Source organism: Corapipo altera, unplaced genomic scaffold (genome assembly GCF_003945725.1).
Source record: "Corapipo altera isolate COAL_440 unplaced genomic scaffold, ASM394572v1 48b, whole genome shotgun sequence".
In the NCBI taxonomy this organism is placed as follows: domain Eukaryota; kingdom Metazoa; phylum Chordata; class Aves; order Passeriformes; family Pipridae; genus Corapipo; species Corapipo altera.
Genome location: NW_020884884.1, coordinates 4256147 through 4273646, shown reverse-complemented (window position 1 = coordinate 4273646; position 17500 = coordinate 4256147). Strand labels below are relative to the sequence as shown.

The window sequence follows — 17500 nt, the reverse complement described above, 5'->3', positions numbered from 1 at the left end:
AGCAGCTGATGTAAAAATCACTGAGTCAGCGTAAGGTGTAAAGGGGCTGACCAATTAAACATACTCAAGTCCACTGTGTCATTTGTGACACCTACGCATCAAAATAACTATTCCTTATGCATCCCATAAGGCATTCCACATTTTTTAATTATGAGAGCATGGCGGGCTGGAGGGAAGGTGCAATGTTAAAAAAATCTAGGCTACTTTAAAGACTTGGAAAATGGTTGGATGCAATGTCATTACCCTTCAGTTATTTGTCCTGGAATTTTTGGACCATATACATTTTCCCCTCATCTGATACACTAACATAATTTGCCAACTGCTTCCCCCACCCCTTGCAGTAGAAACACAGAGACATGGTTTTAAAAGGTGGTGGGGAAGGGGAGGAAAGAATGCTTTTTGAAAGAAATGGGGCTGGGGGGGGAGGAATGTCAGTGCTCTTATCCTTCTTACTGTTTAAATTTAACAGTTCAACAGATGCATTACCTCTCAGCTCATCAAGTGGTTTAGCAATTTCCGTGAGTTTTACTACATTCAGATGGAGAAGTATGCGCGGCAAGCCATCAACGACGGGGTCACGAGCACTGAGGAGCTGTCTATAACCAGAGACTGTGAGCTGTACAGGGCCCTGAACATGCACTACAATAAAGCAAATGATTTTGAGGTAGGCACTGATCTTTGTTTCTGTGTGTGTGAGTTGTTTCGAGGTCCAGTCTGCCTTTAAAATAATGTACCTTTTTGTTGTGGCTGTGACCAGTGGAATCTCGGCATTCCATGTCCCTGAATGATGCTAATTAATCTTTTTAGCCCTGGAAGCTGGATACTTATGCCTCACTAGGACTTGACAAGAGATAAAAGTTTTCACTTTTTTTTTTCTATGTTTCTTAGTTTCAACTTTTTGAAGTTTTCTTTAGGAGGGACAGTAGAGAAAGAAGTCACCTCTCAGCTCTTTTAAAGCTCCATAATTGTGTGATCAAACACCCTACTTTCCTTCATTTGATTTCTAGAAGTACAATGAATTTACTTTGTCAAACTGCAGGATAAAATGAGTACTCGAAGTAAATGCTCCGTTTTCTGCTGTAACGGGTTTGTGGCTTTGATTAAGATTCCTGTTTACAGGCCAGCCTGGTAGCTGAGCAGGCTATTGTTATCATTAACATGCTGACCCTCGGCGATACCACAGGAGAGTGTTTCTCCCTGCTGAGGATGGCAGTTTGCATTGTTCAGGTAGTCAGATGTAATGAAGCATTTGAACAGGATGTGCATGCGGGGGAGGCTCGAGTAATCCCATCTCTTGGTGGAGTGGGAAAGCAATGATGGTACTAATAATTTTTTTTTTTTGTCTGCAACTTTCTCTCAGAGTCAAGTTGCATAATGACCCCGCCTCCTGTAACAAAAGTGACATTTGTCAGCTTAAGGAGGGTTGTTTCCTGCCTAAAATGCTTCCAAGGGATTTTTAGCCATCTTCGTTTTCACAGCACATAAGTTCAGATGATGCAAAAAGTCTCAGCAAGGACTTTCTCGTCTTTCTTGGCTGATTCCTCCTGTTCTGGGCTGGCAGACTTTTCTGGGAAATGGTTGTATGGAAGGGGCAGATGAAGAAAGAGGGGAGAAGAGGATGTTTTGCCATTTATTTTGGATGATGACAACATCCAGATTTTGTGTTTGGTGTGCTGAGAACCCCCCAGGTGCTCCTGTGGGCTCTGGCCCTGCTAGGCACTCACACAGGCACAAGACAGGAGACTCCCACCCCAGTAGGTAGGCCTGCCTTCATGCCAAGGCATAATCGCTAAATACAGGAGCAGAAAGGGAAATACACAAGAAGATAAGTGTGACCAACTTTTTCCTTGTGCTTAAATTCCCTCAAGTTTTTTTCTTCTTAACTTTTTTTTCTGCTTGCAGAACATAGGTTGAAATGTTCTTTGCCCTCAAAAATCTTGTAACCTTGATGATTTCAGGCACTTCTTACTCCTTTTCAAAGTGTTACTGGCAGTGTTAATGTAAATGGATTGCTTCAGTGAAGTATTGTGCGGAGCGTATAGGTGTTTTCAGGTAGATAAGAAAATATAAATCGCATACATTTAGTACTTCTAGTGATGGCAGTGTTCTCAGCCAAGGGGTAAGAAAGGAGCCCCTTGGCTTGTTTTTCTCTGTCACGGAGGGAAAGAGGTGTTATAAATGGTGATTGCAGATTCATTCACTTAGTCTTCCTTGTGTTATTTAGTGTAATGAGAATTTCCTAGAGGTTTTAGTCTTGGTTTTACACTGATGATCCAGCAGTTAGGAGAACATTAAGCTGTATGGTGCAGTTTTTAATTAGACAATTGTAACTTTTCCTGAAAAATGCCCATCCCCTCCCCCACAAGCTACAAAGCAAAAATGACAAGTACCATAATGTTGAAATTGGATCCAAAAGGATTTAGCAAACTGAGCATTTACCATATTTAGCATCATCAAAGTTCCTTCCTCTCATACTCCAGTAATGCTTCGCTGATCTTCTGATTAGTCTGATATGCCATTTCTCTTAAATCACCTACAACTGTTATTTCTAAACCCTCCACTTTTAGCTGTTCTTGGGTCAAATTTGTGCATATACTTCGTGCATATACTCCTAAATTGACTATTAGGGAAAAAATGATAAATCTAGAATGTGCCTTTGGTCCATATCAGGCTGTGCCATTGATTTGTTCAAGAATTTGTGATACGTGTTCCTTTTCCTGCACATTGCCACTGACAGCTTGTAGCAAAGTCAAGTAAGATGTTTAACAAACCACATGTCCTATCGTTTTTAGCTTTGCCATTGTGCCCTTGTGGCTGTGAGCCAGAGACAGATCCAACGCCTCCTCCAGTGCAGTTCAACTTCGCCTGTGTTTTGTGTGTACACATGTGTGTATTTGTGTAGCCAGTTCCAAATTTCTCTCTCACAGTACAGCTAGCTGGTGAAACATGTGCTGAGCTGCACAAAGCAATTAGAAACTGAGTTTTGAAAGGGGGAAAAAAAAAACCCACAGGGTTTTTTTTTGTTTGTTTGTTTTAGGTTGGGTTTGGGGGTTTTTTTGGTTTGTTTTTTTTTTTTTTTTTTGTGGAAGGTGAAGATACTTCTTTATTCTGGGGCCATTCTTCCAGGGAGGAAGAAGGTGGGTTGTCCTGGTGAATGAAAACCACAAATATATGTGTCCCAGCAAAAATGCCGAAGTTGGTCAGAAAGAGAGGACAGCTTGCTGTGCCACTCGATATCTGTCTCATCTGCGGTGTTGCCATAGGCTTTTGAATGCCAGCTGCAATAATTAAAGTCAGATATTGTTACTATGCACTTAAAAAAAAGAAAGGAAAATAAAACCTAAGTAATTTCATAACTCTCTTCCAGAATATGTCCTAACACAGGTCATTAGAGCTCGCAGTTGTGACTGTGGCAGAATGATTGAAAACAAGGGGGATACCATGCTGTGAGTTAAAATAAAAAGAGGGTTTAAAAAAAATGAGTTAAAATAGAAATATGGTTAAAAAAACATAAACAAGAGGGTTTCTTTTCTTATATATGTACTTAAAACAAGCGAAAGAAATCGGCCTGAGGACAATACCTGAATTTTAGCCTTGCTTTGGCTCCCACTCCTTCTCAATCATCCTTGTTCCCTGGCATTTTTTAGTAGTTACCGTCATTCTCCATGTATTAACGTCTCTCTGCACAATGCCTGTTCCTTTTCCTTATGGGCACTTAACAACTCAGTCTTAGTTCTGAAGTCTCAGGGTCTCTCTGTGTTAGCAATTTCACTCTGTGCCCCCCTGCCTACTCCTTCCACTTGCCCTGCTCCTCTGCATAGTGAAAAAATGAGCACCAAAGCAAGTCCCCACATGCGCCATCTTTCTGAGCTCAGCCTGCCTGCTGCTTCACGGGAACTCACCCGATTTTGCAGATGTAGTTATTGAGATTGATCACAATAGTGAAACGTCTGCCAAGCTGCTTTATTTGCACAAATACACTGTATGCAGTTTTGGTACAGTGGGGCTTGATGCGATGATTGCCTCTTTTCATAGCGCTGGTTACAGCACAAGTCGTCATTTCGAAGGGAGAGAAAAACATTTTTAAGAAGTTTACTCTTCTTTAGGCGGGAACATACTAGAGGGAAAAACCTAATTAAGACCACTTGTACTCAGGTCTTAGCAGAATGTTTAACGTAAGACATTCTGGGTTAGTCCCATAAAAATCAGTGAGATGATGTAAAACAAGTCAAATAACACCACCTGTAAAATCTAAGTAATAATCCAGTCACGTAAGTGGCCTGTGAGCCCTTGAGGGGAATCCAGGCTGCCAACATTTTCAGAAGTGATGATGATTTTAGGTCAATTTTGTTTTGGGATGCTCAATGAGAGTCACTCTGTCAGGAGGTCCTCAATGGTCCATTCCCTGAAAATGAAGTGTGCCCAGCACTGCATCCAAAAATTAAGATATCCTAAATTATCAAAAATGCTGGCCACTCATGTGCTTATTTTAGGAAGCTGTATTCTTCTCCAGTTTCATCTGCAGGATTCATCTTGAACTGAATTGGTGTTCATCAAAAGGAGAATTAAAGCCCTCAAACCCGATTCTCATTTAAACTAAGGCCACTTACGAGTGGTTTTGCAATACATAGGCACCATAAAGTACGGTTTATAACCACCCTAATACCCTGGAGCAGTGCAAAGTGGCCTCAAGAGAAGTGAAAATCAAGTCTGTAACTTGCTAACTTGAATCTCAAAGGTTGCTCTTTCCGTACAAACTGCCCTGCCGTGGCAGTCTCCGTGCTTCTGGTGGTACCAGCAGTGAGCACAGCCTAACGGGACAGTTGTTTGTTTCACTATTTGACTCCTCGCATTTTTTCCCTCAGCTGTATACTTCCTCCTTCAAGGGCTTTATTGTTGTAGTGTTTCAACATCGTTCTCGGCATTCTTAAAGACAGAGTCGGAAGGCCGCTGTCTGGTGATCTGCAGCAAGGGGAGTAAATCTGCTTTGGCAATTTAAGAATAACAAATGTAACTGTTCTGAGTCCTCTGAAGAGAAACTGGAGCATAGAGAAGCATAGGTGTCCAGATGGTATTTTCTTTTTCACTCAAAAATCTTAGTTTGAGGAAATTCAGTTGATGCCCTCTGCCCTTTTGTTTTCTCTCTCTCTCTTTTTTTTTTTTTCTTTCCTAATTTTGAAGAGGCTGTCTTGTGAAACAGCAGAGCTTTCCTTGAAACTGCACAGGACATGAACCTGTTTTTTAATCAAGTAACAAAATCCATGGCTTGCACTGGAAGGTCCGTGCATTGCATGTATCAATTAATGCTTATTAATCAGTTTTTGCAGTTAGTTGAACTGCAGACCGTAGTTGGAAGCTATCAGGGAGAGAGTTGCGAGAGGAATACTGTTGCGGGACTAACTCGGTTTTGCTGTTTGTGTCCTTTGGAATCAAGGTGTTTGTATAATGAAATTGGCACATTGATATATGATCTATTTTTTAATGTCATTACAATTTTAGTTCTCTCTGCCTTTTTGTCATTGGGTTACATTTAAGCACAGCAAGATCAACTTTAAACTTCCTTACTCAACAGCTTTATTAGTTATAACGTACCGTGACCTTTCTCAACATTCTTAAAGAAAAAGATACAGTGTAATGTCACTTTACTTTGCTTATTGTTCTTTGTTGTGGTGAACAAAGCATTTTCTACAGTGGCTATAGCACATAATTATACAGCTTTCAATAGCGGTGTCTTGGCACATATCAAAGTTCAGAAGAGCCTTTAGAAAAAAAAAGATGTTTTGTGGCAGCCTAGGGAGGGTCTCATCTTTCCTTCAGAAAATAGTTCAAGGCTCTTCTGTCAAGCTTCCCTACTTAGAGCTTTTTCTCCTCCTGCTTCATAAAGTTTAAAGGGGATTCAGTGGAGTTCTATGATCTATTTCCTTTGAAAGATTGTTCCTTTGCACAGAGAAGTCCTTTGACTTCAAGAGTTCACAGATTCATGTCTTTAGGTATCATATGTCTGACCTTATCAGTTACTCTATTTAATGTAGGAGAAAAAGTCTCAACTCTTTGTGTTTGTCTGTTTTGCCTCTGTGAAATGATTTGGTGAAAAGACCATCCTTTTTAACACACCACTGAGAGGCCGTTTCTGACTGTAACCTACCCTGTGGTTCTTCTAAAAAAAAAAAATTGTCCTTGTGTTTTGTGTATGGATGATTTCACAGTGAGAATAGAATTATACAAGGACAGACACACATAAAAAAATCTTTTGCTCTTTTTTCCTAAATGATCTATTGGCTATTTTGGTGGCTGCTACTCTGGTTCCCCAACAGGCACAACCATTTAACAAACACAGAGATAGCGGCTGGAGTGCTGGGCCAGCAGTAGGTTTTCCCTTGCTTCGACCTACCCCAAAGGCCTTCATAATTAATTGTCCTTCAGAGATGAGGAAAGTTCAGAGACAGTGTGTGTAGCGATGTCTATTGTCTGACATTCAGTTCTCCTTCCCTCAGCTCTTTTTCTTCATTCCACAAAGGGTTATCAATAGGAGCAGGGAGCAAGCTCTCTTCTAACAGCTGCTGGTGGTGGCTGTAGCTTTCTGTGGAAGGTATCATTGTGTTCAGCCATCTATGGATTAAATGGCTGGAAAAGTTCTAACAGCCCTTTCAAACGGGCGTGTTTATTTCATCTAGATTACACAGACCTATTTAGCTAATTAAAAACTTTCTCAGAACCCCTTCTCTCCTATTCAAGGGAAGCAAAAAAATTAAAACACTGCCGTAATTATGAAGAATGGCTGCAATGAAACTTTGTTAAATAAATGAAAAATTTGATCTGTCAGCTTTGATCAAAACGCACCCAAATAAACACAGGCTTGTTTGTTGAGTTGTTCTGTGGTTTTGGTTTGTGGTTTGTTGTTTTTTTTTCTTAGAGGGAAGCAAGGTGCACAGTAGAAAAAGCATAAAAGAAAACATTGATATAAGCTGAAACAGAAACAAACACCTAATTTAAAAAACTGCCACAGTTCATACTGTCTCTGCTCCTAACATCAAAGTGCAAAGACGCTTGAGTTTGCTAAACAGATTATTAATATTGTTGTGCCTTCTGTGATTAATTTAGAATCCACTGTGGCATAATTATTAAATTTCATATACAACAGAACAAAGTTATATACATGCTTCCTTGTTTTCCCTGATGATATGCTAAACAAAGATATGGTGGGGTTAGTAGATAGGCAGGAAGTACAGTCAAATTAGAGCTGTTTATTAACAGTCGTTATGTTACTGCTCCAATTAATTGGGCGAAGCCAAAAAGGACAAATACAATCATTCTTCCACTGAACAGTTTAACTAGCAAATTAGGAAGGTTTGATAATTTTTTTTCTGTTAAAAAAATGAAAAAGAACTTCACTCTGCACCTTTACCTGCATTCTTCCTAAATACATCACTTTTCAATGGAAAGAAATAATCATATAAAACATTTTCTGGGCTCTATCTCACTTCCTGACGTTAAGAAGGACCGCATAACAATCAAGATCAATTATTGTACTGATTAAGTTATTATGTCTGGCATTTTGAAACAGGTTTTCTGTATTTAAGAAGAAATTGCATACAAAGTAGATGCAGCTAATACAGTAATGCAAAAAAAGATCATAAAAAATTAAAGTTATTCTTATGAATCTTTCATTAGGAGCAATGAAAAAGGACATTGGTGAAGCCAAGAGCTTTGTTCTTCTGAGCTTCTCTTGTAGGGCCAGATCCTGCAAATAATTATGTACTTTGAGTGTTCCTTCTGTGACAGTCCTGTTGGTGCCTTCAACCTGTCTCCTTCTCTTTCACACTTTGCCCACTTAGGCCTGTGGATTACTAGTAGTATTGTTCTACTTTATCAAACAGATGTTCCCTTCAAAAATTGACAAAAATTCTGTAAAAAAAATATACCACAAAATCACGCAGCTGTGCAGAGGCGAACACTTGCTTTTATGCAGGAAGAGCTGTTGTGAAATGATTTAAGGCTACTCAGAGCTTTTCAGATTACTCCCCACCGCAAATAACATGTTAAGTACTAAATTGCCCTAAGCGGTGTTTTATTACTGATCAATAAAAATAGTAATCTTGTCTTTTAGCATGGAAAAATATTTTAGTAGGATTTTTCCTTGTTTAGTTCATGGATAGTGGTAAACCAGAAAGCACAGTCCTCACCCTCCCACCCCACCCCCACCAAAAAAGAAAAAAAATCAAACCCCATCCTCATTTGTTTCTAGCTTTGCTTTGGGGGAATCCTAGGATTGTTCCAGCTGAATGGTGTTGAGTTTCTGTTCCTGTGTGCGTGTATGCATGTAGTGATGATGTACTGTGTTTTGGGTTGGGGTTTTTGTTTTTTGTTTTGTTTCTTTTACAATTATTTACCCCTACCCATCTTTATTGCCCCCTCCTCTTCTGAAACAAAACAAAAAACCATTGCCTTCCCCCCCCCCCCCCCCAAAAAAAAAAAGGAAAAAGAAAAGAAACCAACAGAAACAAAACAAAACAAAACTTGGCAAACTCTTCTGACTCCTACTGCCATTTCATTTTGCATTCAACAAGGGGTAGTGGGAATTGAAACATCAACTGGAGATCGAGAAAAGCACCAATTTATAGTGTGTTAGCCTTGCACAATTCAAGATTTCTTTTGCTAGCTGCACACATTATACCCAACATCTCGCCACTCTCTTGTGGCAGTTGTGAGGAATGGCTGTTTCTTCCCGTGTGTGTACTACAGGCCTCTAAAGACCCTTATTTATTCTCTCCCATGTCACCTTGTGTACAGTCTGGTCTGTGACACTGATGGTGATTATGTCATTATTTTGCTCTGGGGGCTTTGGCACATCTGCAGAGCTGATGCACATCTTCTTTGTTACGCTGGCATACGTCCCATATCGCAAATGCTTCATTAGCCTTACTGCCTGCCTCCTTGCCAGACAAGAATACCCAAATCCAAGCTTCTTTTTCCTCTGGTCTTTTGTGTCTATGATGAGCCTTTATTCATCTTCCTAGTTCTTCCCTGTTTTCTATTTTTCTATGTAAAACTGATTTCCAGATGTCTGTCGTTCTCCAAAAGCCCATCGTAGATGAGGAGTGAGAAGCAAGGTGAATTTTAACCCATGTTACCCCTCGCTCACTCAAAGTCTTATCCTTTACAAGGTGAAATGCTTTTTCATTCATTCTGTGTCTAGCAGGAGTTCATTAGGCAGTTCAGTTTTAAAACCTGATGTTTTGGGGGGAAAAAGAAAAAGGAAGAGGAACGGGTGATTTCTCTTGCCATTTAATAAATCCTAGTTGTGGTAATGGGTAACATGCAATATGCACATGCTTCTTCCAGACTTCCTCCATTTCTTTTAGACGACATAGCTAAATTTCTCACTCGGAACTTTTGGAGAAGCAGCACTGTCTAGCAAAGAAGGAGAGTGTTCATGAGACCTGATCGGATGAAATTTCTTATATCCTGTTTTAATGTGTCACATTAGAAGGTTGCAGAAAAATTGAGGAAAATGTCTGATATTCTAAACTTTGTCTAAACTGCTCTATACAAATGTCATACCAGAGAAATGTGAAATAGTGAGTTAGCTTACTAGTTTTGTAAGATTTTGCTCTCCGCATCTCACCCACCCCCTGCTTTTTCTTCATGACACTGAACTAAATTCTGGGCTGGATTCTCAGTGTCTGGTGTAAATCAGGTCCAGCAATCATTGGCAGCTAATTAATCTATGCCAGCTGAAGAGCTGTCTTTTGTTATGTTACTGTACAGTCAAGTGTGTGAATATATGTTAAAGGTTAATTGGAAAAAAGTTTCATTTAATTTTTTTTAAACTAAAATTCAAATGCAGCACTGGATTTGGAGTCACAGACCCATCATGTTTATGGATGTGGGGTGGAGGGGGGTGTTGTTTTTATTTTTGTAAGGCATGCTTGCCAAAAGAGGAGGTCCCAGCCGATACTGTCTCATAATGTGGGGTCAGGGCTGTGTGACTGACTTTAACAGAAGTCTTACAGATAGAATTGCCTGTCCTATAGGACTTTGAATAGGTCACCTTCATGCAGAACACTGTTTGCTTGATACATTCAGTGTGTTTTAAAATGGACAAGAGTCAGGCTCTCTTAATGTGTTTTAGTAAACTGTCAGAAACCTTTGGAAAACGTGGGGGTGTAGCAGCATTATGACCCATGCTGGTTTCTGGGTGAGCTTTCCGGGGTCCTGCCCTTTTTCAGAGCAGATATTCCTGGTCTGAGAGAGCAGTGGCAGTGCAGGTCTGCTTGATGAGAGACCTTCCAACACTGGTGTTGAGCTCAATGGAGATGCTGTTTTCAAAGATGCTTAAATCTGTGAGGGCAAATACTGAGACTGTGAGGAAGTAGCAGCAGGATATTTTAGGGGTCCATAAGGACTTTGTGGTTTTCGTCTGAGACAAAGTGAATTTGAGAGCAGAGGGAACCAGAGTTCATAGCATTAGTAACATGAATGGCACAAGAAGTGAAGAAATACTCTTTGGTTGAAGTGGGAGTCTTCAGAGAACTGGATCACTTTCTATAGTTACACGTAGCCCATCACCTGCAGCACTGGAGTATAGCTGAATTTTGTGTGCAGAGAGGGACCCTGGTGTATTCCTGGGAGGTAAGTGTGGGTGGGGGAGAGATAGAAGGGCAGCCAGAAGGGTTGGACGAAGGTAATCAACGTTTTGGAGATGATTTCTCCCTGTAGATCTGGAAGGGGCAAGGTTCAGCTTTCTTATCTGCAGGGGGGGAAGGTACACAGCAGGGCTCTGACTCGTTTTGTGTGCCCTCTGCGGGGGGGCTGTTTCAAGGCTCTGGTAGAAATGTGCTGTCAGAAGAAGCCGTGGCCAGGTGGTGGTCCAGAGTGCTCAAAGAGGTGGCCTTGAACTTGTTTCTCTAGTTAGTGTAGAGGCTTTGTAGAGAGCAGAAAACCAGGGTGGCATGAGCTCTGTTGCTAAGCAGAAAGGCTGCTGTGATTGGGACTTATAGGGCAGAACTGTGGCATAGACATAATACATTTAAAGCAGTATTCCACAATTTACAGAAAGTTTTTAGAGGAGAAAGGGAAAATCAACATTGCAGATTTAACTGCCAAATATCAGTGTTCAGTGGGGTGGGTGGAGGAGACGCTGAAGCAGCTTATCTCTTACAATTGCAGAGAAGGCTGGCTCCATCAGATGAGGCCCAGCCTCGAGGTTATCTAATCCAATGCTGGATGGAGTCACACCATTTCCTTCCATGAGGGATAAAGAGGAGTCAAATGAGAGGGAGCTCAGTCCATTAGGATGTAAGACTTCATCTTCTGACCTCACAGGCTTGCGAGCCTCATCTAGCAGGTCTGGCACTGAAGTGTGTAACAGGGTGTTTGTAGCCCAGTTTGGCTGGCTGCATGGCTCAGGGTGGAAGAGATGGAGCAGTTTATCCCATGATGACAGGCTCCGAATGCTCCTAAAAGCATAGTTACACTGGGAGGAGATTTGTCCGAATTGTTCAGCAGGAGCCCTGAGCTGGTGGAGACAACTTTATTTGCAACACCCCTCACCCATAACCATGCACAGTTTCCTTCTCCTGCCCCTACCCTCTGCCATAGGAAAAAGGAAAGGAGGTACCCTGCTGCCAGAAGGCATGCTTACCACCTTCATGACACCCCCAAAAGGACCCTGGTGACTGCCTGTTTCCTTGCCAGACTGATTAAACACCACCTGCTTCCCATTCCCTCTCCCCTACCTACCTCCTCATTCCCCCCGCCCCAATACATGCAAACTGAGGAGGGAAAGGGCACAGTTGGGGCTTTTTAGGGCTAGACACAGAAGACAAAGGTGATTGCAACAGAGAGATGGGAAGAGTGTGCAAAAGCAAACAACACCAATTATAGATGTTACTGTACTGTTACAATGTATATATCTATATAGATACATAAGATGTATTCTAGATGTATGAGCATTTTAATTTTCACTTCTACTGCAGTGTTAGTGGTTCACCTATGGGGCCAAATTCTGCTGAACATAAAAGTCCTTGCACATTACAAGCTCTGTGAACCAGTTTACCTCTATATCCATGGTCCAGCCAGCAGTTTCTGCATGCTTGTCTCTTGCACACATGGAAGTACACCATAAGAGCAGAGGACTTACTGCTGGTAAGAGACATGTCTCCTCATCACAGTCCAGGCTGTGCCTCCTGATTCCTTCTGAGTAACATGTCACATTCCCATCCAGATAATGTCTCCAGGAGAGTATACAACAACCTTTCTGCTGAGCCAAAACTGGGTGGTCATCCCTGTACTTACTTTTCTGGACAGGTTTTTTGTGAACGCCTGTCTGTGGTACCTGCCAGAATTTGGCAGCAGGGTATGTAATGTGCTGCTCGGCATTGTAGGCAGCCTCTTGAAGCAGATTGCATTTCACCACAATGGACTGAGTTAAAGTTAGGCTATCCTTGTGTGTGAGAGTTTTATTTCTACTTCAGTTTTTGTATGAGACAGCTTCTGAGGTGTGACAGTAACCCCTCTTGTGATTCTTTCTTACATTTCCCAACACATACTAAATGCCCAGCTATCATAAGCTGTAGGAGCCTTAGTGATTTTTCCATTCTGCAGCAGTGCCACTGGCAATACAGCAAGTTAAGGGCAATCAGAGTTTCCATTAGAAGCTTCTACATCTCGTGCAGTTCTAATTCATCAGTAAGGCAGAAAAGGAAATATAGTCTTCCCCTTGAAATGCTGTTGATGATTTTTGAGGGCGAGGAAAGGGAGAACTGAATTTTGAAGTGCAAAAAGTCTAAACAAATTGAAAATAGAAAGTCCTTTTTGTACTGTTTTAGCCCGCTCTACTCTCAAGTCTTACCAAATTTTGTGTTTAAAAACTAGCACATTGAAGCCTTGGTGTTTCCGTGACAGAGTAGCTGTGTTTCCATGATGAATAGGCTCATCCCCTGAACCATGGGCACAGCAGTTCCAGGACAGAGATCCTACAGGGGTGCAGTGATGTGCGTGGTGCAGGATGCCTCTCACGTACTTTGAAATGGGAAAATGGGTCCTACCAGGGAGGCTCCCAAGAGGCAGCAGCAGGGTTTCAGCCTGGGTGAGATGCAGAAGCGCCGCTGTCGGCGCTCAGCCGGGGCACGCAGCACCAGCAGTGCTTGGTTCTCCAGCCGTGCAGGGAGCCTGCAGAGTACTTCCCAATCTTTATTTGTGGAAAAGCTTAATTGAAATGCAAGTGATTAAATCTAATGTATCATGCAGTATCCATTTTCACTGCACTACCACTTTCACTTCCCCGATATTATCAGGCATCTCAGCAGCCCCACTGTCAGTTTTTTCCCTTGTAAGAGCCATGCTCATTCTCTCTCCTCTTTGTGAGCTTGGTGAAGGAGATAACAGTAAGCCAGCAGTAGATTGCTAGTGCCCCAAACTCCTCTCAAGGGATAAGGGGTCTCAGATTTATTTTAAACAAACACTTTTCAAATATACTCTTAAATAATTCCAGCCTTTTACAAAGAATAAAAGACCTACAGTGCAGCAGTAAATGCAATAAGCAACCTCTGTTGTTTTCCTAATTTTTCTCTTTTGAACCGAACTTAGGCTAATGCTTTTCCCTTCCCAACACCAGTGATGTCCCAAAAGAGTGGGCTTCTCTTTGTGTGCCACAGTGGAAGAACAGACTTTCCTGAACGGCCACCAAGTTTCTTGTCGCTTTTTTTCTCTTCCCAGAAAATCTCTTTAGTAACAGATTTGTACAGCGGGACTTGTGAAAGGAAATTTGAAGGCAATAAATGCAGACTGTGGTAGCACCAAAGAGCTGCTGCTGTAGCCAAGGGGATTGGGACACGTGTAGAGGTGGGCAAATTGACTGCTGGTTGGGAGAAAAGTGTGTTTACTAGAGCATCCAATAGTTGAGGTATTTTTCATTTGTGTTTTTAAAACAAAAGCATCCTTTCCAACTATTTCCCTCTCCTCATAAGTGATAATGGAAGAGGCATTAGCCTTTCCATTGCCTGAGCCAACCTGTTTTTTTTTTCTAAGAGGTGTCCAGGATGTTCAGCCAATTGAGTGATCTAATTAGCTGAAAATTGTTAATTTCCTTTACCTTATAAAGCACCTAACACAGAAACTGTTAAATAATGTTAAGTGTCAGACTTAAACTGAGAACATTGGGCCATATGCTGCCATGGCTTTCACGCCAAAAAGTGTAGCAACTTACTCCAAAACCTGCCTACAATTCCTGTGTAGAAGCCAAAGCCTCCTGCTTGATATGCTGCCACACCAACTTGCAGGGCTAAGGTGGTCCCACTCAGCAGCTCGCTGCCCTTGGGGAACAGAGTGTGTGCGTGAGGGGAGGTGATGGTCTGGATAAAGGTGGCAGGAGCCAGGACACCAGCAGCTTGCAGATGCTGCCCTTGCAAGCACAGGAAAACCGATGGTAGGGCAGTGCAGCTCGTGGCAGAGTTATCCTGGAAAAGATATCAGGTCTGTGCCTGGAGCTGCTAATCGCACAAGCCCCTTGTCTATGAAGGGCTAGGTGGATAGGTGAGCTGCCTTGTAGATCTTTCTTAAAGCAGGGAGGTCCCTGGACTGGTGGAATGCATGCAAGGAAGGGGCTGATCTGAGTGTCATCAGCCTCTCTGCAAGCCTACAGAGAAATGGGTTCAGAGATAGTGTGATGCTTTACTGCTGGCTTGACCCCAGCATTGCTCTGATGCAGTGTCTTACAGGTAGGGAAGGAATGCAAAAGGGCTTGTCCTTAATAAGTTTCCTACACAATACAGACTGTGGGTATGGGAGTGCATGTTTAGGTGCCAGCTTTCCACCAAAGCCCACAGATTTAAGTCTTTCTCCTGTGAGGAAGAGGCTCAGGGTTATGTGTGGGTGACACAAGTGGAGTTTCTCAATCATCTTCTTTAAGAAGGCTTTTCTCTGCCCCTAAAGTTCACCTTACCCTGATTTTGGGAATGGGGGGTGCATGTGCAAATCCAGTTTGTGCTGTGTATGAGATTTTCTTGGCAGAAGTATTTCTCTTTAATCTCTTCTGCTGTTGCTATGCCTGTGCTGGTGTGGACTGCTGTGCACACACATTAAAGCTGTCTGACCCGGAGCTACCCATGGTGCGACTGCTCCCCCAGTAGTGGACTCACTCATCATCCTGGAGAGGTTCTCCATCACTTGTCTAATAGATGCTGTTTATGCCTTATCCTTGGGTTAAGAGGCTCCCTACAGAGTTCCTCTGTATAGCCGCTGTCTAGATCATCCAACAAGAGTGATCTGGCCTTCCCCCTCTCACCCCCTCCAATCTGTTTACCTCCCATTACCAGAACCCTGTACTCTGCAACGTGAGCAGCCTTCACCAGCTGAAGACCTCTGATCCTAAGTCCACTAGAGATTTTGGCTTTCCTGTTTGGCACGGTGACTTTTCGTCCACCAGGTCAACGTGAATAAAGACTTTTTAAATCCATAATGTCCTGCAATTGAAAATAAAAAACCAAACTGCTTCTAGAGAATTTAACCTCTCCTGGCAGCCTGACATCTTGAGCTGTCTGTGCTGCACTTGTTTATTTCTGCTCATATTTAGGATTTAAAAAATCCTAACTCACATTCACCAAGAATTCTACTTTATATAAAATTTGAAAGCAAAATCAATCCTGGCCCAATCTTATCATTTTTAAAGTATGTTTATCCAGCTTTGTAGTAGGAACAAGCAGACTGTTTGAAGGCCACATAGTTTTCAAACCTTGGTTGCAACACGTTACCCCATTTTGAAACCGTCTTTATCTAGCCGAGAAAACTAAAATCTGTTTGACAAAGTAGCACTCCAGCCAGTTTATCTTGCAATATGGCTTTAGCTCACAGAGCCTATTGATTTCCTTAAATTAATGTTTACAGAATGCTACTGAATTTCACTCAACGGGACATTGTTCTTTTGAAGCTTTGTAAAATATGATACAGAGTGTTATTGCCATTTGTTCCTTTGCTAAGACTGATGAAACATTTATTTTTTTTAAAGCACAGCCTTGAACTATAGCTGTTTCCTACAAGTGTGTTTACTCTTGGAACATTAGTAATACAACACACTATCAGACTCCAGCACAATACCACAGGCAAAGTCTGTAGGTACGCTCTGGCTGGCCTAATCATATAAATGGAGCTGAAGTTTATCGCAGATTAGACATCGTATGAGAAGAGGTTTCGAGCTTAGCCCAGCTGTCCCTGTCTGAAGGATCTTCAGATTTGTGTGCTACAGCCAAGCAGTTGTCTGACGCTGTTACAATATTAGAACGATTGCGTTGGTCTTGGTACTTCTAAACATGAGACCCCGTACTGAAAATTAACATTGAATCCTAATCCTTTCCTCCCCCCTCCTAGACAAGGTGAATAGCTTTATGGTTGCCTTTGCTGCTCATTCAGAGGCTTTTCATCCAATCTCTGAGAACTGCTTTAAAATCTGCTCCAAGAAGCACTTGCATTACATCTTATGTCCACACAAAATTTGGTAGTTTCCTAAAATGAGGTTGCACTTACGTATTCCTGAAATTTTACAAGAAATCAGAGCAACTAATGACTTGCCAATTTTGCTACTGTTCTCTGCAGCTATATTATTATTAGACACATCATTCCAGTAAATCTTCACTGTTTGCTTATGAGCCTGAACTGGACACCCTTACATGTGTAAGGGTGTGTATTTTATCCCACAGGCATAAGAGTGAACCACTCACTTGGAATATGAGTGGGAAAAAAGTGCTCCTGAGGAAAATGTGTACTCCACCGCAGCACAACCGGAGAGGGACCATCATCCACAGGCAGTGTAAACTTTCTGTTGAAACCAGTGGGGTGGTGAAAATTTACACTGCTGAGAAACTGACCCTTGGTAGCCTCCCACATGTGCTCAAGGAGAGGACCTTAAGCTCCCCAGTTATTGCATGCAATATTAATGTATCAGCTGGCAAGACAGGAAAATAGAAGTCATTTGGGCACCAAAGACCCAGGCTTCTTGCTTTATAAGACTGTGTCTAGGAGCAGATGATTTTTCTTTCTATTGCAAAGGTTCTATGTAACAAGGTACCAACTCCCTGCAGAGGGGAAAGGAAAGCCAGCTCTGACTTCTTGCCTTTTTATCTAGTAATCTCTGTGTGGCCTTCCTAAAGCATCTGAGTTTATCCATTTAAGTCCACTCTGTCTGCAGTACAAGTCCCCAGCTTGTGCTACTGCTGTCAGGAGATATGTCTCTCCTTGATCAATATTTACTTAACAAACAGCAGGGATAGGAGAGTTTGTTTAGAGGAATCATGTGTGTGCAAGGGTGAATGAATGCTCGGTAAAGTACTTCACCTGTTTGTCTCCTTTCCTAGGGTATCTTTCCTGCTTCAGACCTCATGCTGGGCTTTGCTACTGTTGCCCCTGTGAACATGCTCAAAGCCACCCTGCTTTAGGACAGTTTAGCAATCGGCTGCAGAAAATGAACTTCTGAGTAAATATTTTATTCCCTGTTCTAGTAAAGTTG

The 17500-nt window shown here is 42.0% G+C and overlaps 1 protein-coding gene across 5 annotated transcripts in view; it reads left to right on the top strand.

Annotated features, from left to right (window-relative positions):
* Window positions 1-17500, top strand: part of PROX1 (prospero homeobox 1) — a 49184-nt gene that overhangs the window by 20705 nt on the left and 10979 nt on the right. For all 5 annotated transcript variants that reach the window (XM_027641489.1, XM_027641487.1, XM_027641486.1 and 2 more), the window contains exon 4: window positions 470-664. In XM_027641489.1, the coding sequence (XP_027497290.1) occupies window positions 470-664 (195 nt within the window). The remainder of the gene's footprint in view (window positions 1-469; window positions 665-17500) is intronic.